General features: G+C 42.7%; 1 protein-coding gene across 2 annotated transcripts; it reads right to left on the minus strand.

Annotated features, from left to right (window-relative positions):
• Window positions 1-926: 926 nt before the first annotated feature.
• TMED2 (transmembrane p24 trafficking protein 2) lies at window positions 927-12,982 on the minus strand. 2 transcript variants are annotated; one of them, XM_067473246.1, is made up of 5 exons: window positions 12,609-12,982; window positions 7,966-8,158; window positions 7,109-7,129; window positions 4,244-4,351; window positions 927-2,681 (listed from the first exon to the last, which is right to left on the minus strand). In XM_067473246.1, the coding sequence occupies exons 1-5, from the start codon at window positions 12,786-12,788 to the stop codon at window positions 2,557-2,559; spliced, it is 627 nt and encodes a 208-aa protein (XP_067329347.1). In that variant the 5' UTR covers window positions 12,789-12,982; the 3' UTR covers window positions 927-2,556. The 2 variants fall into 2 exon arrangements, with proteins under 2 accessions (XP_067329347.1, XP_060641507.2); XM_060785524.2 differs by lacking the exon at window positions 7,109-7,129 and having other exon boundaries at window positions 12,609-12,980.
• Between the last annotated feature and the right edge of the window lie 12,375 nt (window positions 12,983-25,357).

A 25,357-nucleotide genomic window follows, 5' to 3' on the forward strand; every position in this document is an offset into this window, starting at 1 on the left:
GAGTTTCATGCTACAAGAGACAGTGAATCTGAAGCAGGCTGTTTCCAAATATGGTCTCAACAGTTTTTTGAACTATAATGCTCACATTCTGCCAATTAGTATGGCTGTTTGCCATGGTGGGTGGGAGAGTTGAAACTGCAGTACAAAGTAGCCAGCTCATCTAATGGCTAGTACCTCCATGAAATAGTCAAAATTGGTTTAAGGGAGGGCTTGTAAGATTGCCCTTTGAATTTCCATCTGCATGAACTAAAACGAACAGCGGATAGCATTTTGTAAGCCGCTCTGAGAGTCTTTGTAGCTAAAGAGCTTACTCTAAATAAATCATTCCCTTAGTGGAATGAGTGTGAAGTGAATTCATCCAGTGGCAAATCAATGTAGGCGCCACTTTAGTTCTTCACATAATATATCACAATAGATTGGCTCCATCTGTTAGCTACCAGAGGTGCAGCTGAAGGAAGTCTTGGTTCCAACACTCAGGTCCCTTCGAAAGTCTTCATTGGCTCCATTCACGGGTTACAAGTCTATCATCTGCCCCACAGCTCTGTGAGTTTGGACTATACTTACCTTCATCAGATATTACGTTCTTCAGTCATTAAAAGAAAGGTGGGGTATTAATTCTAAAACTAATTATGTGAAATAATCACCCAGTCTTTCAGCCTTTACACTTTGAGAAACACCTCCTTTTACTTCTTGAGGTAATAAAGCTGTCTCCCAAATTTCTAAAAATTAGTCTTACAAGTAGCTTGTCTTTTAACCAGCTTCACAGACACTGAATTAAACCAGCAAATTATCCAAGTGCAAGAAGAAATAAATAGGTTCAATGGGTTTGGGTCATATTCCATAGAACCAGTTTCCTTGCAAACAGGCTGAGAAAAACATAGAAACCACTATTTAAAATGTAAGACAAGCATCAGTCTCTCTCTCTCTTTCTTTTTTTTAAAGAATGTGTTTATTTATCGAATCCGGCAACATTTCAAGCACTTTTCAATGTACAATTGGAATTCCATTTGTCTCATACAGAGTTGGCATACAACAGCTGCACTGAGAGGGGGCTAGACAACCATTTGAAGAATTGCTGTTAGATAACTACCTGGGGCTCAAAAAATTGCTTGAACCATGAAAACTTGTAACAAATTTTAATTAAATTAAATTTGGTACAAAACTCTTTATGCATTGTGCTCCCCTTCCCAAATTGAAAAGAACCCATGCCCACCCATCCCCAAAATTACAACCAATATACATCAGTTCAATATACATGAACCACAACATAATCTTGGATCAGCACCCGCTCCCGCTCCCACAGACAGATGCGGCAATTTTAAAACCCATCATCCAAATAACAAGAAGAAAAATAGTTTGTACAAAAACTGCAGTCAATGTGTGTTTGAAGAGAGAAAAAGCACAAAATGCATTGATATTTCAACATGTTCCTAATTGAGAGCGCCAACTCCTTTCTTGACAGAGGCTCCTGTGTCTGTAACAGCAGTTCAACAAAGAAAAATTCAACAGGTATAGGTTTGCACCCCCATGTTCTAATAATGGGCAGCTACACTGGATAAGCTTCTATATTGTGTCGCTATTAAATGCACAAAAGCCTCTTGGGAAGATTCACTGGCAGTGAAAAACAGCACGTTTCATTTTTCTCTGCCACTTAAAAGGCACACAAATCTCCCTCATAGAAAAGATGGTTACAAATCCTGGTGTTCGTAGGATCATTCAACAACACAGCCATGGCTTTTAAAAATATGGGCTGCCAAGCACGATAATCACCTCCTGCCCCTCCAACTTTTAACCCTTTGGCATCAGGAATCGGCATCCTGAACATAGTACTAGGATAGCGTTAAACACAGGAGGAGGATTGGAACTGGAAGCGAAAAAAAAAGGGAAACAATATATTTGACTAAATTCCCATAACTGGCTGCCTTTCCACCGGCTTGCACACCCACATCACATGGCTACCTGATCAGTTTTGCATTTTGATCTCGAATTAATAAGAATTGTAAAGAACCACCCAGTACAATTAACATAAAAGTACTGGAGGTATTTCAGATGCTGCCTAAACAGGAACATGCTCTGTACTTTCGAGGACATACTGCCAGGGCCTGTAGTATGGCCATGATTCCTCTCCCATGTACAATTATTGAATTAAGAGATTCCTTACAGGTTTCAACAGTATTAAGAAAAAGTCACTTTTAGGGCATTGTATCACTTTTCCTAGACAAAAAAAGGATTTCCTTACTAAAAGGGGAGGGGGATAAAAGACTCAAGGAAGAAGAACTTAAGAAGACTAACAGTACAGCCTTAAATCTTGCAATTTTGGTTAAACCCACTTTGGCGTGTGAGAAACAAAAAATCTGCCGATTTGAATGAACAGCTCTCAGCACATTATTCCCCTATAGAGAATATCTATATAAAAATCACCTAAGAAGAAACTTAAAACAGGTTTTATCATTCAGAACGCAAGGGTAAAGTAAACTAAATAATCTTGGTAACCAAGTCGTTTGGTATACGGTGAATGGAGAATCTGGGATCCCTGGAGAATGGGGGAGGGGCTGATTAAACAACTCTCCGGACTTCGAAAAACCTCTTCAGGTAGTAGATCTGTCCCAGTGTCATGGCAACTAATACAAGAGCTTCAAAAAACGACCAGAGGACCACTCTGCTGTTTGTGTTGTCATTAACTGATGGGGAAAAAACAGAAAAGAACAAAGCATTTAGTTCCACATTCAGAATACCTGAGCACGATGCACAAAATAACAAACGCAACACAAAACTTTGTGGTCTCTTAAAGGCTAACAAACTTCTGCAGAGGAGGGGGCTGCAATCTATTTCAGATGCAAATGGATTGCAGTTTACAAGAATGTTTTAAAGCTGCAACAGGACGTTGACTGTAAACCTGCATGATTCTTTCATCACAGACCTTGATTATGACAAAGCATTAAAACCTGATACAAAAATACAATATAGTTTATGCCATTTGTTTCACACATCTCTCAGTCTGAAAAGGGTATTTACCTTTTTACCCTGGAAATGCTTTGCAACTCAAGGATAACTGGCTAGTATGGCACCTAAGAGACTATGAGCCACTCATCTGAAAAGCCCCCTCTTGAATCTCTTTCCCTCACTGTCACAGCCTTTGCTTCATCAACACAGGAATGACACATCTTACTTTATTGATTGCAAAAATAGCAGATATGAAATGTTTAAGTGATTTAAAACTTAATTTAATTAATATTGCAGTCTGTATTAAAATTTTAACTATCAGATTTATAGTTCTATTTTTTTAACCTGGATATAAACCACCTGGGAGCCAATGTGGTGTAACAGTTTTAGCACTGGACTGATTCTGGAGACCAGGGTTCAAATGCTGGCTCAGCCATGGATACCCACTGAGTGGCCTCAGGCAAGTCACACACTCTCAGCCCCAGAGGCAAAGGCAAACTCTCTCTGAACAAATCTTGCCAAGCAGAAAACCCTATAATAGTTCCACTTAGTGTGGCCATAAGTCAGAATTGACTTGAAGGTACACATAACCAAGCCACTTTGGATCCTATGTCAGGAGGAAGGCAATAAATAAGTACTTTATATGCTCTAGTATAAGCTGACCCAAATATAAGCTGAGGCACCTAATTTTACCACAAAATGTATTGACTCAAGAATAAGCCAAGGGTGGGAAAATGCAGCAGCTACCGGGAAAAATTCAAATTAAAAATAGATACCAATAAAATTACATTAATTGAGGCATCGGTAGGTTAAATGTTTTTGAATATTTATATAAAACTGTAATTTAAGATAAAACTGTCCAACTCTGATTAAACTAGTATTCTAACCTTCTTCAATGAAAATGTATTTACGTATCCTTCCAATAATAATAAATGTAATAAAAATAATAGAATAAAATAATGGAAATGTAATAATAACAGGAATAATAGAGTAAAATAAATGTATTAACAAACAGAGTAAAATAATAAATATAATAAAAAGAATAACAGTAAAATAATATAAATGTAACAAAAATAGTAATAAAAAGAGTAAAACAATAAATGTAATAAAAATAAATAACAGAGTAAAATAATAAATAACCTTGACTTGAGTATAAGCTGGGGGAGGGGTCAGCCTAAGAAAGGGGCTGAAAAACTTGGCTTATACTTGAGTATACTTGGTAAATACAAAGCTGATATAAAAGTATAGTATTACTTACTGTCAGAACAGGTACACACATAGGTCGAATAAAGCTACCTACTTGCTCGGTGTATCCTTTCACGAACTTCCATATACTCCTGTTCATGCTTGACAGCTGTCATGGCCACTGCTAATTCATTAATCATCTCTTCTAACCTGTTCTGGTGAGCTGCAGATGGATCACAAAGACATGATATTTAGGGGGAAAATAAAAAGAAATTCACTACAAGTTCATACAAATCTGAAGCACTCCCAGATACAAACTATGCATCTTTTTGAAGAAGAGGAAAGAGCTTAACAAAGTCAAAAATCGTTTTACATGTGTAGTTACTTCAACATATGGCTACTTTCTAGTAATACAGGGTGCAGCCGCATAACTTCCTTTTTAAAATGCGCGCCATTCAGTCGGTTCAAGACGTAGCGGAGCACTAGTGGTCTCGTTCGAGAGGCGGGAGTATAAAGTTTTGTACTGACACAGTTCAGTCACAATCATGCGTTGGAACAGTGAGGAGCGTGCTTTTGCCATTGAGGCCTACTTTTCGAGCAGATGTTCTGTGATTGCAACCCAGCGTGCCTTTCGGAATCGCTTTAATTTAGTCCCATTGGCCCCTGTCCCAGACCGGAAATCAATTGTGATGTGGCTCACTACATTCAGACAACTTGCAGGTGAGACAAGACAAAGAACTGGAGTCCCTCGGCCAATTAGATCACCTGAGAATATTGAGGCAGTGAGAGCTTCAATGTTGCGATCACCACGGCGTTCTGTGCGCAAACATGTGTCTGCCCTTGGACTTTCCGATCGTTCTGTGAGAATTCTTCATTATGATCTTCATTTCCATCCTTACAAGATGGCGATTGTGCAGGAACTTTCTGAACGTGACTTCAATTCTCAGAGGAACGTGTGTGAGGTTCTTCTCGAAGTCATTCCTGAGGATGCTATTGTTTTTTTTAGTGATGAAGCCCATTTTCATTTGTGCGGATCCGTCAACAAACAAAACATGCGCTACTGGGCTGACAACAATCCTCGAGAATTGCATCAAAGGCCTCTGCATTCACAGTGTGGTGTGCAATTTCCTCAGCTGGAATTATTGGTCCCTGGTTCTTTGAGGAAAAGTCGCAGTGACAGTGAATTCAGAATTGTGTGTAAACATGTTACAGGAATTTTTTTTCCCCACGGCTAGATGGGTTTGACTTAGGGGACATTTGATTCCAACAAGACAGTGCAACTGCACACACTTCAAGAGCATTGATGGCTGTTTTGAGGGAACACTTCCCATAGCGCCTCACCTCAATTGGGGGGATTTGGAGTGGCCGCCTGCTCTCCAGATTTGGCCCCTTGTTATTTTTTTCTATGGGGTTTTTTGAAATCCCGTGTTTATGTGAACCATCCAAGAACCCTACAAGATTTGAAGACCAACATCCAAGAAGAAATTGCCAACATAACACCTGCTATGCTGGCAAGAGTCATAACAAATGCCAGAAATCGGTTTACTCAGTGTATGGAGAATGGGGGACGTCATCTACCTAATTTGATCTTCAAAACTACGTAAAACAAAACTTTAGGTATGTGCCTACATTATAAAAAAAATCTGATTCATACAATGGGTTTTATAAAGTTTTGAAAAAAGGAAGTTATGCTGCTGCACCCTGTATATATTTCAAAACAGAGCACCTATATGGGTATTAACAAGCTCCCAGATAGCCTCACCATTTCACACCATATCCGTCCATTCCCATCCCACCTCCAGTAACTTTAATTGACTTGTTTTGAGAAACACTGGCAAAAGTTACTTTACCATCACTATGTTCTGTTACCATATAGAGGTACAAATCTCTCTAGACAGGAAGAAACAGTCATAAAGTGAAAGAAGCACCATGAGGAAATCAAGGAAGTCCTTACAACAGGGCATTCAAGACCAAGGCAGTCACACAAGTAATGCAAACAAGTGCATATTAGTACACTTTAACCATGCTGACACCTGCACATGCATTTTTACATCAACTGGTTTTCATCAGAGAAAACTCCTCAAACTGATTTGTTTTGCCAGGGTTTTATGGATTCAGCACTCAGGTTCCTGGCAACAAATGGAGAGAAAGTACAAAGGCATCACAGAGCTGGAGTAATTCATGTAGCTATTGAGTCCAGCTCTATGCTTCCTGCCAAAAATCAGAACCAAAATATCAGCAAGATGGGTGAAAGGACATAGAGACATCAAAGAGATTTTTTAGAAAACGCTTTTGCCTTCAAACCTTCAGGCCAAGGGAGGAGAACCTCTTTCAGTTGCCCAATTTCTAGCACTGCAATATCTCATATTCATTGAGCACTTAGAAATACAATTTAGCCATCCAATGAAATGGGGCTAACAAAATGACATGGGAGTGCAAACACATGGCAGACTCTGACGCATAAAGTATTTCCAAACTCTCACTCTCTGCAATTTTAGAAATTAGAGAACTGAAGGAAAATTTCATTCGGAGGAGACAGAGTTCTTGTTTAGTGGAGAAAGCCTAATTTTCCTTCTCATAGCTATGCTTCTGGACAAGGGCATAAACAAGAAAGTGGAAGAAGGAACCAGGATACTATAAAAACCAAGGTAAAGCACAACATAGCCCATTGAAGGTATCTATAAAGCAAAGGACAGGTAGGCATGCAGGAGCCAGCATTTTACCTAGTTACTAACTACACTGAGGTAGCCTAACAGGTGAGAAACAATAACAGGATTCAAATTGTGCAGGGGGTTTGATCCCAAGGAGGTTTTACCCTAAACCCTCAATGCCAAACAAGAAACAACTGTGCTTATCGACATATGCGAGCAAGAAATCTCACACGTGAGCACACACACACAACCAAATCCCAACAGCTGCCAGTAGATTATGAAACACAAGGTAAGAGACTAGCAAGCTCCTTAAAAAGCAGTGCACATACCATCCCAGGTATCTCCACCACCTAGAGAGAAGTATTAGAGATGAACACAAGTTTCAGGACAGAAGGCTAGAGATGTCACAGACAAAAGGGCCAATATTAGTTTCAGCCTACCCCCATTGTGCCACACTGGCAAACAGAGAAGTCATGTGCTTTCAAACATTTGCAGGAAAGGTTGGCATCCCCTACATGCTCAAACAGCTCCAGGAAATTAGGCAGAGCTGGAACAGTCAACTCATAAGTTCCTTTCACTGCAGAGCACAATGGGGACTCTGCTCACTAGAGCAGATGGAAAGGAGGGAAAGTGACTGGCCACAGCATGTAATAGAAACACAACAAACTCCTTCCAAATCATGCCTCACCAACTCAGAGTCATTAAAGGAAAAGGTGCTCCTCACACAGAGCAAGGAAGGTGGGGGCTGTAAGAAATAGGAAAGAGTTACAACATAATCAGTGCCAAGAACTGGCAAGTCTACTAAACCAGTGCAAGGCACATTCATCTGCTCTCCAGTCCAGGACTCCCTGAGCACAGGAAAATAAGTTTGGAAATCGTAGTAGTTAAGAGAATTGGGGAAAATCTATGAATCCAGGAGTTACTTTTTAAGCACCCAAGAAACAAACTACAGATTTTTCCAAAAAGTACATGGGAGATCTGTCCTATACACACATACACCAATCAATTTCTATTGTGAGGAAAAAGAGAGGGGACTAAGTTATGACACAACAGACATTTATATTAAAAAGAAAACAACTGGATATTAATAATGGCATCACAGTTGAAAGACACAGATGGAGAAGCCAATCGCTCTGAGTATGAGAGCTGGGTGAATCAGAACAATTTGTTTCCTGAATCTGCTCACCTTCTGTCTCCATATCTTGCCCCTTTGGTGCTTCACCAATATCTATAGTGAACATCACTATCTTGGGAGTCATGGTGGACATTCTGTTGCTGAAACAAAATTTGTACGTCCCATCCATGTGAGCAGCAAAGGTATACTTCCCATTGGACTCTCGGTCTCCTTTGTAGATGACCTTTTTATCAGGGCCCGTTATCTGGAAACAGAAGAAAAGCTGTTACTAATTACCTGCACTGAACACTAATCATCTTAGTTTACCTTACTTCTGAACATTCACAGAGGTGGGTAACAAGCTGTTGGCATAGCAGAGAAAAGAATTAAGAACCCACCCCATGCTATTTTACATCCAGACACCACACTTTTAGAGTAAGATTTTAAAAGCAGCACAGCCTAGGAGAGCACTGCCTCTCTGTATTACATTCTGCAGTGACACTGGCATAAAGAAAAGTCAGCTGGCATAGTGAAACCTGACCTGATGGAAGAACTCAAGCTTTGTGCACTTGTGCCCTGTGGCTGTTTCAAGGCCATCAACAGCAGTTAGGAAGGTCTTTTTTTCCCCCAACACAATTTAAATGGCCATATATCAGAAGTGTTTTGTTTGTGTGTGTGTGTGTGTGCACAGCGGAATGGGGTCAAACTGGACGGCTCTTGGGGTCTCTTCCAATTTTACAATATTAGCCCATTATGAAAAGGAACGTCAATGGGACCTAAGAAAGTCTTTATTCACATTTTAAGTGTGCAACCATCATAGCAAGAGACATCCAAAATATGTTTCCATTGGGTAAGCCTTCAGCTCATCTTTCCACAATTCCATCTCAAAAAAATATAAGCATCTACCATGTAATGATACAGTGCACTGTGTATAACAACCTGCCAAATGATGACATCCAGAGTATGAAAACTAACTTGTAGAGTATCATATCGATCGATCAATTGTTGCTTGTGACTTCCCCTATGAATTGCGCCACAGAGAGTCAAGGAAAAGCATGGGAAGTAACCATAAGGGGAAAAGCCTCTTACTGCCTGCATGTTTTATCACCTTTTCTATCACCTTTTACAACATCGAAACCTTTCACTGCCCTTCTTTTCACCTTTCTTCCACATTCTCCCAACTCAACATCCTCCTCCAGGATCCACACTCCCTCCTCCATATTCTTCGTTTCCATCAAGTCTTTGTGGGTGAGATGTAGTTGCCTCAGTCTGTATAGTGCTGAACTTTGACCCTGTTTTCACAGACTGCCTTTTCCTCTTATGTAGAGCCAGCCATGGGGATTGGTCAGGCCAATGGCAGATACATTTCTGGTTGCTTGAGATCTGCTATTCAAAACACGTCTAATTAATACTATCCCATACCATAAACTCTGGAGTGAATTCAGATTGATAGTGACAAGCAAAATAAAGACAAACCTAATATAACAGAGCTTTTTGCAGGAGAAACATGGGATTTTGGGCTGCATCAATAGGAGTATAGTGTCTTGGTCCAGGGAAGTCATGCTACCCCTCTATTCTGCCTTGGTTAGACCACACCTGGAATATTGTGTCCAATTCTGGGCTCCACAACTGAAGAGAGATACTGACAAGCTGAAACGTGTCCAGAGGAGGGCAACTAAAATGATCAAGGGTCTGGAGATATAAGCCCTATGAGGAGTGGCTTAAAGAGCTGGGCATGTTTAGCCTGAAGAAGAGAAGGCTGACAGGAGACATGATAGCCATGTATAAATATGCGAGGAGAAGTCATAGGGAGGAGGGAGCAAGCTTGTTTTCTGCTGCCCTGGAGACTAGGACGTGGAACAATGGCTTCAAACTACAGGAAAGGAGATTTCACCTGAACATGAGGAAGAACTTCCTAATATCCTAGGATCTGATCCTAGGTTTTCTGCTTTAAAGTTGATTATAGGAGTATGCACCGCCAGAATAATCTGGAATAAACAGAAAACCTGGGAACAGTTCCTGAGATATAGGGCCTGTCTGGGGGCCCTTCTATACAGCCATATAACCCAGAATATCAAGGCAGATAATCCACAATATCTACTTTGAACTGGGTTATCTGAGGGGCTTTCCACATAGCCCTATAACCCAGAATATCAAGGCAGAAAATCACACAATATCTGCTTTGAACTGGGTTATCTCAGTACACACTGCCATATATTCCAGTTCAAAGCAGATAATGTGGAATTTTATACATATGGGTGGAAGTTGCCTGTAAGGGCCCTTTCAAACCATTAACAGAACATTATTCAAATCTTGTTGCATAGCTAAATCCAATGAAGTCAACCTGCATTCACAAATTAAGTTTTCTGGCAGTGTCGATTATTTTATTATTTATTATTATTATTTGAGTCAATATTTACCCCACTTTTCTCCCGCACCAAGATGAGACTCAAAGTGGCTAACAATACAATATGAACATACAAAATAAAAAATTAAAACAGATTAAAACCTGATAAATTCCTTATCACAACCTGATTATCTAACGCCGTCAGAAACTAAACTCTATTTACAAATATAACGTAACTCCATTGGGAGCCAATTTCTTGTGCTCTTGGATCTAGAGAACTGAAGACCATGTACAATTTTAATTTCCATCAAAGGCCTGTTCACACCTTAAAGTTTTCACTACTTTCCTAAATAATAAGAGTGGGGGTGGCCCTGTTTTCTCTGGGGAGAGCGTTCCACAAAGCTGGGACCTTCCCAGAAAAGGTCCCCTGTCGAGGAGCTTTGAGCCGCATTTGGGATGGGGGGAAGGCGTTAGCAGTCCCTCCCAACTCTATTGATGTGGCCTTCTGTGTGCATAGTAGGAGATTCAGCCTACAATACTTTTTTTAGGTGAAGAAATCAGGATGGTGATAATGATAATAAAAAAACTGGGTTCTAAAGGATAATGGAGGCTCTACCACAGACATCGGAAGAGCTGCAAGACCAAGAACCAACCACAAGAGTAAAGACAAAGATCCACCCAGAGGAAAAGTGTTCTTGCCATACATCAAGGGAACCAATGGCCGCATAAGGAAGCCACTGAAGAAACACAACCGACAAATTATCTACAGACCCATGAAGAAAACCCAAAAGACAAGAGGAATCCCTTCACTGCTGCAGGAATCTACTGTATACCGTGCAGCTGTGGACAAGTCTACATAGGTACCACCAAACGCAGCATGCAAACACAAATCCAGGAACATGAAAGGCACGGCAGACTAATCCAACCAGAGAAAGCCATAGCAGAGCACCTGATGAACCAACCTGGACACAGCATATTATTTGAGAACACAGAAATGCTAGACCACTCCAACAACCACCATGTCAGACTACACAGAGAGGCCACTGAAATCCACAAGCATGTGCACAATTTCAACAGAAAGGAGGAAAACATGAAAATGAACAAAATCTGGCTACCAGTATTTTAAAAACTCCAGAATCAAGACAGTAAATAAAGAGGAACACGCAAAAAGCAGGAGAATTCCAGACAAGAATCGATCAGGGCCAGCTAACACATCCCAATACAGGATCCCCCAGGAAGGAAGTAGTGAGGCTTTGAAGCTGCAAGGCCATTCAATGCTAATCAAGGTGGCCAATGGCAACATTCCCACTTATCTCAAACAGAGAAGAGTTCTTTCTCCCACCTTGGACATTATTCCACAGGTATATATATAAACCCCACTTGCCTCACAACCTCTGAGGATGCCTGCTGCAGATAACTACTCTGTGGACTTTGCAAAAACGGTTTGGCTGAAAGGGGGTGGGCGTGGGAAGGGGGGGGCAGGGCCTCAGCTTTTTTTTCTTTTTCTTTTAGGAGAGGAAAGCAGGTTTGGGACCTGCCTACCTTCGTGACCGTATCTCCCTCCATGAACCAACTCGAGCCCTCTGTTCTTCTGGGGAGGCCCTTCTTTTGCCCCTGCCAATTTCACAAGCTTGCCTGGTAAGCACAAGGGAGAGAGCTTTCTCCTCTGTGGCCCCCTGACTCTGGAACTCACTACCTGGAGAAATTAGGAAAGCCCCTACCTTAGAAACCTTTAAAAAGGATCTTAAAACCTGCCTCTTCCGCTGCGCTTTTGATGAATAGGTTTACATTCTCACACTATTGCTTAGCCTCAACGTTTTGTCATTGGAGTATATGCCCCCCCCCTTTGTGAGAAAGCCTGATTCCACAACCCCCACTATAATGAGTCCTCCTCCGCAAATAATCTGTCCCTCTCTTATCTCGCCTGAGTTTTAATTAGTTTTAATCAGTCTCTCTTTTAATCATTACATGTAGCCCGCCCATTGTCATTGTGATTGTGCCTATTGTAATTTTATATTGCTATGTTTTCCTATGTTTTATGTAATTGTGTTGTTTGCGTTTTCGGTTTTATTTGATTGTAATTTTCTGTTCGGGCTTGGCCTCATGTAAGCCGCTCCGAGTCCCCATTGGGGAGATGGTGGCAGGGTATAAATAACATTCACACTAGGATTTTGGGGAGAGTTGCTAAGGATCCCATGAAAGGCAGGACTAGATGACCACATTCACTTTGAAGCAAGTGAAGTCGCGTTTAGGAAATGTTATTATTATTCTGGCTCTGGCAATAGAAAGCCCGAGCCCCGGAGGAAGTCCCTTCTGACTGAAGAGCAGGGGGCCCTCCCTCTTCATCCGCGCCTCCCAGCAGACTTGCCTCGACGTCGATGTCCAGGAAGCCTCCCTCAGCCACCTCGAAGATGAGCCCCATCTTGGTCCCCGACGGGACCCGCTCCAGGAAGCACTCCTCCGCGTGCGCGTCGATGCTGACGAAGTACCCGGCCGCCGGGCCCCAGAGCGCGGCCAGCAGCGCCACCACGGCCCGCACCGGAGACATGGCGGCGAGCGAGGGAGGGAAGCAAGCAGGAAGGAAGGCAGGCGAGCGAGCGAGAGGAGCAGGCCGCGGAGATCAAGGAAGGAAGGAAGGAAAGAAGGAAGGAAGGAGGGCGGCGGCGAAGGACGCGACGCTGCAGCTGCACACAGGGCGAGCGAATCCGCGGCCGCTGAGGAGCGCTTCCGGCTCTCGGCCCTCCCCTTCCGGGGCACGGGGCCCTCGCTCATTGGCCGCTGACGGGCCCGCTGCCACGTACAGGCCGCACAGGAGAGGCAACAGCGACGTCACGCAGGGGCGGGGCTCGGAGCGATTCGCGCTCTGATTGGTGGGCTGAGCCAACAAAGAGGGCGGGGCGAGAGTGGCCGCTTTCTGTATTTGGTGTCTCGTGCTCGCAGAATAATCGGCTTTGTCCTTTTCCTTCAGGGTGCAGCTACACAGTAGAAGAAATGCAGTTTGGCACCACTTTCCCTGCCACGGCTCAATGCTATAGAATACAGGTTGTACTTTGGCGAGGTTTCACTCCTCTTTGTCCGTGAAGGCTGTCAGCAATATTAAAAATTAAGTGGGTACTGTATTGTCGAAGGCTTTCATGGCCGGAATCACTGGGTTGTAGTTTTTTTCGGGCTATATGGCCATGGTCTAGAGGCATTCTCTCCTGACGTTTCGCCTGCATCTATGGCAAGCATCCTCACCTCACTACCGCTGAGGATGCTTGCCATAGATGCAGGCGAAACGTCAGGAGAGAATCCCTCTAGACCAGTGGTTCTCAACCTGGGGTCCCCAGATGTTTCTGGCCTTCAACTCCCAGAAATCCTAACAGCTGGTAAACTGGCTGGGATTTCTGGGAGTTGTAGGCCAAAAATATCTGGGGACCCCAGGTTGAGAACCACTGCTCTAGACCATGGCCATATAGCCCGGAAAAAAAATACAACAACTAAGTGGGTATTTTTATTACAAACTAGCCATCTCCTGCCACACTCATCCCCTGTTTGGGTATCAGCCAGCACGTCAAGGACTTAAATCCAGACATAGTTTTCTAAGATCTACAGAGACACTTGCTGGAACACCTCAGCAAGCGAGAGTCCAAAAGTGGCAGGCTCAAACCCAGAACCTCAATCAATGGCTGATACCAAATGAGAGACTCCCTCCTGGGCACACAGAGGACTGGGCGACTTGGAAGGCACTGAACAGACTGTGCTCTGGCACAACAAGATGCAGAGCCAACCTTCAGAAATGGGGCTACAAAGTGGAATCCTCGACATGCGAGTGCGGAGAGGAGCAAACCACTAACCAACTGCTGCAATGCAACCTGAGCCCTGCCACATGCACAATGGAGGACCTCCTTGCAGCAACACCAGAAGCACTCCAAGTGGCCAGATACTGGTCAAAGGACATTTAATCAACTACCAAACCCACACGTTTTGTATTTTCTCTGTTTGTTTGTTTGTTTGCTTTGTTTTGTTAGAAATGTAATATAATTGACTGGCTGCCCTGACACGAGAAGAAGAAGCCACGCATTGCTGTGGCCCACATGGGGGTTCTGTGTGGGAGGTTTGGCCCAATTCTATCATTGGTGGGGTTCAGAATGCTCTGATTGTAGGTGAACTATAAATCCCAGCAACTACAACTCCCAAATGTCAAGATTCTATTTTCCCCAAACTCCACCAGTGTTCACATTTGGGCATATTGAGTATTCGTGTAGAGTTTAGTCCAGATCCATCATTGTTTGAGTCCACAGTGATCTTTGGATGTAGGTGAACTACAACTCCAAACCAAAGGACACTGCCCACCAAACCCTTCCAGTATTTTATGTTGGTCATGGGAGAACTGTGTGCCAAGTTTGGTTCAATTCCATCGTTGATGGGGGTTCAGAATGCTCTTTGATCGCGAACTATAAATCCCAACAACTACAACTCCTAAATGACAAAATCAATTTTTTTTGAGTGAAGAACATACATTGGGTTGTTAGGTGCCTTGTATCCAAATTTGGTGTCAATTCGTCCAGTGGTTTTTGAGTTCTGTTAATCCCACAAACGAACATTATATTTTTATTTATATGGGTCAAGCACTGAAAGAGTAGGCCGAAGCCTCTTGGTGGTGGGCCAAAGCTAGGGTTGCCCTGAGGAGAGTGACTAGGCCAAAGCCTGCCAGTGTTAATTTGCCTCAGTGAGGGAACTCTTCAGTCTGTGTGAGGAGGCTTCTCTGTGAGGTAGACCTCGCAGTATGAAAAAGGCCTGATATGAGATGGCCTAGTATGAGAGAAGCCTTGTGTATAAAGTCTACTGCATGTAAAGCTACTATGTATTCGTTTATTTGTGTTACAGAAACCTTATTATTGAAAATAGTGCAACTCCACGTAGGCAGAAAAAAAATAAAATGCAAAGATACAGAATGAGGCACGCCTGGCTTGAGAGTAGTACATGTGAAAAGATCTTTGAGTCCTTGTGGACAGAAAGGTGAACGTGAGCCAACAATGTTATGTGGCGGCAAAAAAGCCTATTTATTTATTTACCATATTTATATGCCGCCTTTCTCAGCCCAAAGACGACTCAAGGCGGTTTACACAACGGCACAATTCGATACCCCCAACAACATAAATCACAATTAAAAACATCTATATAAATAAAAATGTAATGTTCGTTTGTGGGATTAACATTACTCAAAAACCACTGGATGAATTGACACAAAATTTGGACACTATACCCCTAACAGACCAATGAGTGACCATCACTCATAAACTCCTCCCAAAAAAAGCTAAATGACGATACAACGCATGTGTGAAAATGACAGCTCCCAGCATCCCCTAGACCAGGCCCTTTAGGGGAGGAGGATTCTCCAAATGCACTGTTTCCAAGCTGCAAGCTTGCTTCTCCTTGGATTTCTTTGAGATCATCCCAATCCATTCCTATTTCTTATTCCTGGACTGCAACTCCCAGCAATCCTCAAGATAGATAAAATATATAGATTAGACAGAGATAGTTAAATAGTAGGTAGATAGATCAATCAGGAGGAATGCTTGGAGTTACAGGCCAAGAATAGGTAGAGAACAAAGAAAGGAGAGAAAGAAAAAAGGAGGAGAAGGAAGGAGAGAAAGAAAGAAAAATAAAGGAAGGAAAGAAAGAGGGAAGGAAGGAGAGAGAGAAAGAAAGAAGGAAAAAGAGAGAGAAAGAGGGAAGGAAGGTTAGCCACAGCAACACGTGGCAGGTACAGCTAGTTTAGCATAAATATAAAACCACACAATCAAAAAACCCACTAAAAACATGAATCCTCAGCATCTCATTACTAAAATCATTATCCAGTTGCATTGTCCAGCTTTTCCGTAGATCTAACTTTGTCTGTTACGCTGCATCTGTAAATGCTTGCTCAAAAGGCCAGGTTTTAACTTTTTTGTGAAACGTTAGGAGGGAGGGGGCTGATCTGATATCCCTAGGAGGGGCGTTCCACAGTCGGGGGGCACCACTGAGAAGGTCCTGTCCCTCCTCCCCTCCAGCCGAATCTGTAACAAAGGTGGGACCAAGAGCAGGGCCTCCCCAGACGATCTTAGAGTCCTGGATGGTTCATAAGGAGAGATATTTTTGGACTGGTAAGCTGGGCCAGAACCATTTAGGGCTTTATAGGCTAAAGCCAGCACTTTGAATTGTGCCCAGTAGCAAACTTGCTGTTAGTGGAGCTGCCGCAACAGAGGAGTTGTGTGCTCCCTGAGCGCCGCACCTGTTAGCAACCTGACTGCTGCTCATTGGACCATTTGGAGTTTCCAAACAGTCTTCAAAGGCAACCCCACATAGAGCACGTTGCAGTAGTCTATACGAGATGTAACCAGAGCATGGACTACCGTGGCCAAGTCAGACTTCCCAAGGTACGGGCACAGCTGGCCCACAATGGGATTTTGGCCTGCATAAATAGGAGTCTAGTGTCTAGATCCAAGGAAGTCATGCTCCCCCCTATTCCGCCTTGGTTAGACCACACCTGGAGTGCTGTGTCCAATTCTGTGCACCACAGTTGAAGGGAGATGTTGACGAGCTGGAATGTGTCCAGAGGAGGATGACCAAAATTATCAAGGGTCTGGAGAACAAGCCCTATGAGGAGCAGCTTAAAGAGCTGGGCATGTTTGGCCTGAAAAAGAGAAGGCTGAGAGGAGACATGATGGCCATGGATCAAGATGTGAGGGGAAGTCATAGGGAGGAGGGAGCAAGCTTGTTTTTTGCTGCCCTGGAGACTAGGACGCAATGGAACAATGGCTTCAAACTACAGGAAAGGAGATTCCACCTGAACATGAGGAAGAGCTTCCTAACTGTGAGAGCTGTTTAGCAGTGGAACTCTCTGCCCTAGAGTGTGGTGGAGGCTTTTAAGCAGAGCCTGGATGGTCATCTGTCAGGGGTGCTTTGAATGTTATTTTCCTGCTTCTTGGCAGGGGGTTGATCTGGATGGTACATGAGGTCTCTTCCAACTAGGATTCTATATTATTTCATTACAAAGAAAGGCCTCCTTTGGAAGATATAATTTTTTTCTGTGTGTTTTTTTTTTTGTTCTTTTTATCACTTTGAGCTACTGGTGCTGGGTCACACTGCTACTGATAAGTTACTCTGCTGTGCATTTATGAGGAGGGTCTTTTGTTAAAAAGCCCACTCGCCCAACAAAGACAAAATATCTTGTAAAATTATAATGGCCCTGACCCCATTCATTGAGTAGTAGCAGTTAAAGCAGTGTCAAACTGTATTAATTCTGCAGTGTAGATGCACCCTTGGGTGTGTTCAGTGGTTTTTGTAGGACTACCCCTCCATCCCGTGACCATTTGATACTTCCTATTAGAGGATTTTCAAAAGGGAAGAGCATCTATCATAGGTTTGCTCCAGCCAAACAACCAATCCAATTATTTTAATATGCATTGACTTGAGCACAGATTCTTCCTGAGATGGAGTATAATCATGGGGCTTCAAGGGGTCAGCGTATACATGGCTGGGAAGGGCATTGGAGCAAACTGGATTGTTTTGCATTTTGATTTTATTAATTCTCCCATGACAACATGGATACCTATATAATAGGACTCTGTATAAATTTATATGGGAGATGGGTTGCAATTCCCATTGGTCCAAGACCTGTTCAGTTTGCAACACCCCAGAACTGAGTAGGTGCCAATCCCCTCAGCCCCAAATCTGCCTGGGTTGTAACTGGTAGTGACACCACTGTATTAAAACTCCCATCATTCTCTATAGTATTTGAAGTTGGAGAAGGAAGGACCTGTGGGCCAAGTTTGGGTCAGATACATCAAGCCAGGTTCCATTGCCTGAAAAGGAGGAGACAACATTTAGAACCCAGGAACATAGTGCAATAATAATGTAATATAATGATAATATAAAGACTATAGTAATAAAATACACGTGGATAATGGAACACTAACAACTTTGGAAACATTTTTTATGAATTGCACATGCCTAATTTATTTTGTGTCAAAATAATTGCATAAATAAGTATAAACTGATAAAATAAAGAGATCACAAGCAGCGAAATAATTTTAGACCAAAAACAGGCAATGGTGACCCCATTACCTGTAGCTTTAAACATAGCTTTAAACATAGCTTTAAACATTTCTTCCTGTGCATAGGGCAGCACATTGTGGGCAGACATTCAGATTCTGAGTTGTTTGTTCTGTTCCACAGGTAGTGCCATTTTGCCAGGTTGTCTTTTGATCTGCTCACTCAGCTTCTGAGTTCTGTTCAGGGACTTCCAAGTTGCCCATTCTTGGTTTGCCCCTGGAGGAAGACTCTCCAGTTGGGGTTGCCTGATTTTGCTGCCCACAGGGCTAATCTTGCTGTTGCTGGAGGAACATTAAGATGAATTGTGGTTCTCATTAAACTTTTCCTTGATGTAAATCTACTGGGAGGAGGCTGATAACCATTCCTAATACATCTAAAACACAGATGTGTGCTTTTCATCTTAAGAACAGACAAGCATCTCAAGGTCTGAGGATGAACTGGGAAGGAACCCCACTGGAGCATTGCAGCACACTAAAATAACTGGGAGTTACTCCGGACCATACTCTGACTTACAAGAAGCACTGCTTGAATATCAAGCAAAAAGTGGGTACTAGAAATAATATCATACAAAAGCTGACTGGCACAACCTGGGGATCACAATCAGACACAATGAAGACATCTGCCCCTGCGCTTTGCTACTCCTGCTGAGTAGGCATGCCCAGTGTGGAGCACATCTCACCATGCTAAAACAGTGGATGTGGCACTTAATGAGACATACCACATTATCGGAGGATGTCTATGCTCAACACTGCTGGAGAAATTAAACTGCTTAGCCAGTATTGCACCACCTGACATGCTCCAGTGAGTATTTTTTTATTTATCATGTCATCTGCAACCAGAACATTGTATTACATTTCTAACAGAACAAAACAAACAAACAGATAAAAAAATCCCACAAATTTTGCAAACTTGGTAGCTGACTAAATGTCCTTTGACCAGTATCTGGCCACTTGGAGTGCCTCTGGTGTTGCCGCAAGAAAGTCCTCCATTGTGCATGTGGCAAGGCTCAGGTTGCATTGCAGCAGGTGGTCAGTGGTTTGCTCTTCTCCACACTCGTATGTCATGGATTCAACTTTGTAGCCCCATTTCTTAAGATTGGCTCTGCATCTCATGGTGCCAGAGCGCAGTCTGTTCAGTGCCTTCCAAGTCGCCCAGTCTTCTGTGTGCCCAGGGGGGGAGTCTCTCATCTGGTATCACCCAGTGAGTAGCAACCAGTAATGAAAGAAGGCACAGACATCTCCGGCCCATCCTCTGTTTGTATATCAACCAGCACACCAATGTCTTAAATCAAGAAATGGCTTCTTAAGCTCTACAGAAATACTTGCAGGAACACCTCAGCAAGCGAGAGTCCAAAAGTGGCAGGCTAAAACCCAGAAAGTCAATCAGTGGCTGAGATTGGATGAGAAACTCCTTTGTGCCTTTGTAAGCCGCCCTGAGCCCCCTCCAGGGTGAGAAGGGCGGGGTAGAAGTAACCGAAATAAATAAAATAAATAAACTCCCTCCTGAGCACACAGAAGTCTGGGCAACCTGGAAGGCACTGAACAGGTTGCAACAGGATGCAGAGCCAACCTTAAGGAATGGGGCTACCAAGTGGAGTCCAAAACATGCAAGTGCAGAGAAGAGCAAACCACAGACCACTTACTACAATGGAGTCTGAGCCCCCCACATGCACAATGGAGAACATTGTTACAGCGACACCAGAGGCACTCCAAGTGGACAGCTTCTGGTCAAAGCACATTTAGTACAATGCCAAGTTTTAACTTTGTGGTTTTTTCTATACATCATAGCTGTATTCTTGGTAACCTTCAATTTCCTGTTGGCTTCACGGTTATGTAGGTAACCACTTAAGCCTAGCATTCCACCATGTTTCAAGTCCTGCGAGCTCAGCTTTGAGATTTGGAACTTTCCATCAAAACATCGGAAGGAGTCCGTGTCCTATTTGGTAGTGTTCCATTATCTGTGCAGAGGCCATCAGGGGGTGCTAGATAAAGAGAGTCCCATTTATAGGGGTGGAGGGTGGGTTGAAGGAGGGAAATCATCCCCCCCCCCCCAATATTCCTGTTATTCCCTCCTCCCATGTCCCTGTCATGGAAACAACTCTCGTTTATAAAACGGGAAGTTTGGAAAGGGAATAACAGGGGGAAAGGGTTTTCCTCCATCAAATCCCTCTGTCCCATAAAAGGGGACAATCCTTCTCTCTGTAGCGCCCCCTGGTGGCCTCCACCCAGATAATAGAGCAGTACCCAAGTCATTGCAAAATTAGGGGGCACCAGTGTTTCATTTCTAAAGTGTTTCTAAAGTGTCATTGGTGAAAATGTTGTTGTTATAATGAGAGTAACTAAATGTTATTACTTTTTCATTATAGTAATTGTGCAAGTGGGGAAACTTCTGGGGCACCTTTCTCCCTCGTTTTTACAGCTATTGGGACAAAGCTTACTAGAATGGTAAAACACATTGGCTGTTGTTATCCCATCAAGTTTCAGAATGTTTCACTTATCCATAGATTTTTGGGGAATTTTCAAAGGTTTTAATAATTTGGTTGTATGAATCGAAAGTTCTGTTCCATTATCCAGGCAGAGACTACCAGGGGGTGCTAGAGAGAAAAAGATTTACAGGAGTGGAGAGCAGGTTAAAGGAGGAAAACAATTTCTCCTGTTTAAAAAAAAAACTACAAGAGGTATCTCCTTAAAATTTTCTATACAAGATAACAGGGGATCATTCCCCCAACTTTCGGGGGGGGGGGGAATCATACATCTACTGATTTTAGAGGACCTTTTAAAGTTTTGCAAAAACTTTTTTAAAAGCCACAACAGCTATCTCATTGAATGTCTCTCATATTAACCAATAGAACTTCAATTTAGGGATTTCTTCCCAGCCCAGCACAGAAATTTACTTACATGCATTGAAGTATCAGCCAGTTCTCCTCTTTGCAGATTCAGTAATTTATTGGAATTCTCTCCCCTCTCCTGATTGGGGCTTTCTGATGCTGGCCAGAATTCTGGGAAAAATAGTATAGGGCAGGGCCTTTTGAATTCTTTACCATATGGCTCCTCGCCTTCCCAAACTACACTTCCCAGAAATCTGTGCTTTCTCAGTCTCTTTCCCAGCAAATTTTGCTTTCTCCCTGCTGCTTCCCTCTCCTAATGGCGAGAGGCCATTAATTTACAGAGGAAAGGCAACCTTTTTTTGCTTGGCTTGGCTTCCTTGCACTGAAAATTTTTGGAGGCTTCTGAGATTTACAAAATTAAAATGAAAAAGTATTAGGTAAGTTTCGATTCTTGAGTTTTTGGCATGGGCCATGCCTGCGCAGTGGGCCATGCCTGTGCATTGGATATCATGTTGTAAGTATGAATTTAACAAATTTGATGCGACTTATGATGACTAACAAAAAATGCACACCCCTAATTGTCATACATCCTCGGCCTTCAAAGGAGGCGTGAGGCCAGGCACAGAAAATCCAACCATATTGTTTTGCATTGTGGTCTGGCTGAATGCTGTCTCACTGTCATCCAATTTGGGTCCCCAGATGAGATTCAGCAACAACAGCCAACACTGTTTTTGTTACGTGTCATTTTTTTTCGTTGTCAAGAGCAACTTGAGAAACTGCAAGTCACTTCTGGTGTGAGAGACTTGGCCGTCGGCAAGGACGTTGCCCAGGGGATGCCCAGATGTTTTATCCTGTCAGAAGCTTCTCTCATGTCCCTGCCTGAGAAGCTGGAGCTGACAGATGGGAGCTCACCCTTCTCCCCGGATTCAAACAGCTGACCTTTTGGTCAGCAGTCCTGCTGGCATAAGGTTTTAACCCATTGTGCTACCGGGGGCTCTAGTTATGTGTCATGCACACTGGGGACAATGGGAATGGCAACCCAATGGCCCTTGTGGCTCAGAGGTTAGGGAAAGGTTAAGTTTATAATCCAGTTCATATTTCCCCCTCTTTCCTTTTGCCGGTGAACAAACCTTTTACTTATAATGTCTGTGGCAAAGACAGCTTTTAATGGGATTGTGGTTTTATTTGTTTTTCTCTTTTTTGCTATGTTATATTGCTTTAACCATGTGTTTTTTAATGTAACTGTCATTGATTTCTTTACTTTTCATAGAATCATAGAATCAAAGAGTTGGAAGAGACCTCATGGGCCATCAAGTCCAACCCCCTGCCAAGAAGCAGAAAATTGCATTCAAATCACCCCTGACAGATGGCCATCCAGCCTCTGTTTAAAAGCTTCCAAAGAAGGAGCCTCCACCACGCTCCGGGGCAGAGAGTTCCACTGCTGAACGGCTCTCACAGTCAGGAAGTTCTTCCTCATGTTCAGATGGAATCTCCTCTCTTGTAGTTTGAAGCCATTGTTTTGCGTCCTAATCTCCATGGAAGCAGAAAACAAGCTTGCTCCCTCTTCCCTGTGGCTTCCTCTCACATATTTATACATGGCTATCATATCTCCTCTCAGCCTTCTTCAGGCTAAACATGCCCAGCTCCTTAAGCCGCTCCTCGTAGGGCTTGTTCTCCAGACCCTTGATCATTTTAGTTGCCCCCCCCCCCCCCGGACACATTCCAGCTTGTCAATATCTCTCTTCAATTGTAGTGCCCAAAATTGGACACAATATTCCATATGTGGTCTAACCAAAGCAGAATAGAGGGGTAGCATTACTTCCTTAGATCTAGACACTATGCTCCTATTGATGCAGGCCAAAATCCCATTGGCTTTTTTTGCCACCACATCACGTTGTTGGCTCATGTTTAACTTGTTGTCCACAAGGATTCCAAGATCTTTTTCACACGTACTGCTCTCAAGCCAGGCCTCATCGTCCCCCATTCTGTATCTTTGCATTTCGTTTTTTTCTGCCTAAGCGGAGTAACTTGCATTTGTCACTGTTGAACTTCATTTTGTTAGTTTTGGCCATTCATCTCTCTAATCTGTCAGGATCATTTTGAATCCTGCTCCTATCCTCTGGAGTATTGGCTATCCCTCCCAATTTGGTGTCGTCTGCAAACTTGATGATCATTTTGTATGAATTGTTGTGTTTTTTTTAACTGTACCCTGTTGTTTTTTCAATATACTCATAAGCTGCATAGGATCCCCCTACAAGGAAAAAATGGGATAGATATTGACTAATGTATCAATAAACAAGAGCATAAGCTTTCATGAACTAAATAAAGCAACACAGTGTGATCTAATCTATATAAATAAAAATGTAATGTTCATTTGTGGGATTAACTAAAAAACCACTGGGTGAATTGACAGCAAATTTGGACACAATACAACTATCAGGCCAACAAGTGACCATCACTCATAAAAACACTAAAAAACACAGCAGAAGAGACTTAAAAAGCCAAAAAATAAAAAATACATTACAACACATGCGCAAAATCACATATATACACGCAAATACACATATATACACATATACACACACAAAGCACATATACACAGACTGGGCCACAGCAACGTCAGGCAGGGGATGGCTAGTAAATTAATAAAACAAGATCATAAGTTTTCATATTGCAGGAGCCATATAGATAACACAAAAAAGAAGTAGAGGAGAAGGAGGGAGGAGCAAAATAAGGAGCATAACAGCATCTTTCACAATAACTGGTTTTTATTTCAACAGAAGCTTTCATGGATATAAACCCACTTCTTCAAATGCAGGACAACATTATTTCTAGGTCTCAGGAGGATGATACATTTTTCTTTCAGTGGCACAAGACAACGTTACTTTGCAACCGCAAAGGAAACGTGATAGTCTAGAAACAGTATCTGTAAGTCCAAAGCGGAGAAATCCCACACTTTATAAAAGAACCAAAAAGTATTTTTTTAAAAGATACAAAGCAACCATCAAGCAAAAAGGAATATTCTTGCCACTGAATTGATCTGTCTCTCCAGGAAAATGGAGACATGCGATCCCCCAGGAATGGTTGAACTACAACTCCCATCCTCACCATCTCTGTTGGTTTGAGAGCCATCCAATAACAGGCCTTTCAATAAGAGCTGCATTAAGATTGGTAACTTTTGCTACCTGACCCACAGGTCAAGATGGTGCCCTTCCTATACTGTGGACCAAAGTAGGTTAAAGAAGACTCTTGCATTGGCAATAGGGCAGGATCTGTGTCACCTTCAAGGTCAGGAGACAACTTTAGGGGGTTCAAAGTAGGTCCGTGACCCACATTAGTCTCTCAGTTGGCCACTCCTCAGCATCTGCTGCCTGAGGGTGCATCTACACAGTAGAATTAATGTGGTTTGGGCACCACTTGAACTGTCTGGAGTCAATGCTATGGGATCCTGGAAGTATTATTATTATTATTATTATTATTATTATCATCTATATCCCGCTTTTATCTCTCCCAAAGGAGACTCTGAGTGGCTTACATTAAAAGTATGACCACACTATTTAAAATAAAGAACTATGTAAGCATTAAAACAGAAGTAAACATGACAGTATTAAACATTCACAGTTAAAATCCATTTTTAGAAGCTCTGTAGCTTTCTCTGCCAAAGAGTCCCAGGATTCCATGTCCCCGAGCCAAGGTCAAGCTGCATCAATTCTATGGTGTAGACCAGTGTTTCGCAACCTGGGGGTCAGGATCCCTGCGGGGGTTGCGAGGGGGTGCCAGAGGGGTCGTCAGGAAACAACATTTTCTGTTGATTATGGGAGTTCTGTGTGGAAAGTTTGGCCCAATTTGATGGTTGGTGGGGTTCAGAATGCTCTTCGATTGTAAATGAACTATAAATCCCAGCAACTACAACTCTCAAATTTTAAGTCTATTTTCCCCAACCAAACTCCGCCAGTGCTCACATTCGGGCATACTGATTATTCGGGCATATTGAGTATTCAGGAGAAAATGCTTCTAGAATATGGCCATACAGCCCAAAAAACCTACAACAACCCAGTGATTTGGGCCATGAAAGCCTTCAACAATACATATTTGTGCCAAGTTTGATCCAGATCCATCATTGTTTGAGTCAACAGTGCTCTCTGGATGTAGGTGAACTACAACTTCAGAACTCAAGGTCTATGCACACCAAACCCTTCCAGTATTTTCTG

The sequence above is a fragment of the Anolis sagrei genome, chromosome X (assembly GCF_037176765.1).
Source record: "Anolis sagrei isolate rAnoSag1 chromosome X, rAnoSag1.mat, whole genome shotgun sequence".
NCBI classification, from domain to species: domain Eukaryota; kingdom Metazoa; phylum Chordata; class Lepidosauria; order Squamata; family Dactyloidae; genus Anolis; species Anolis sagrei.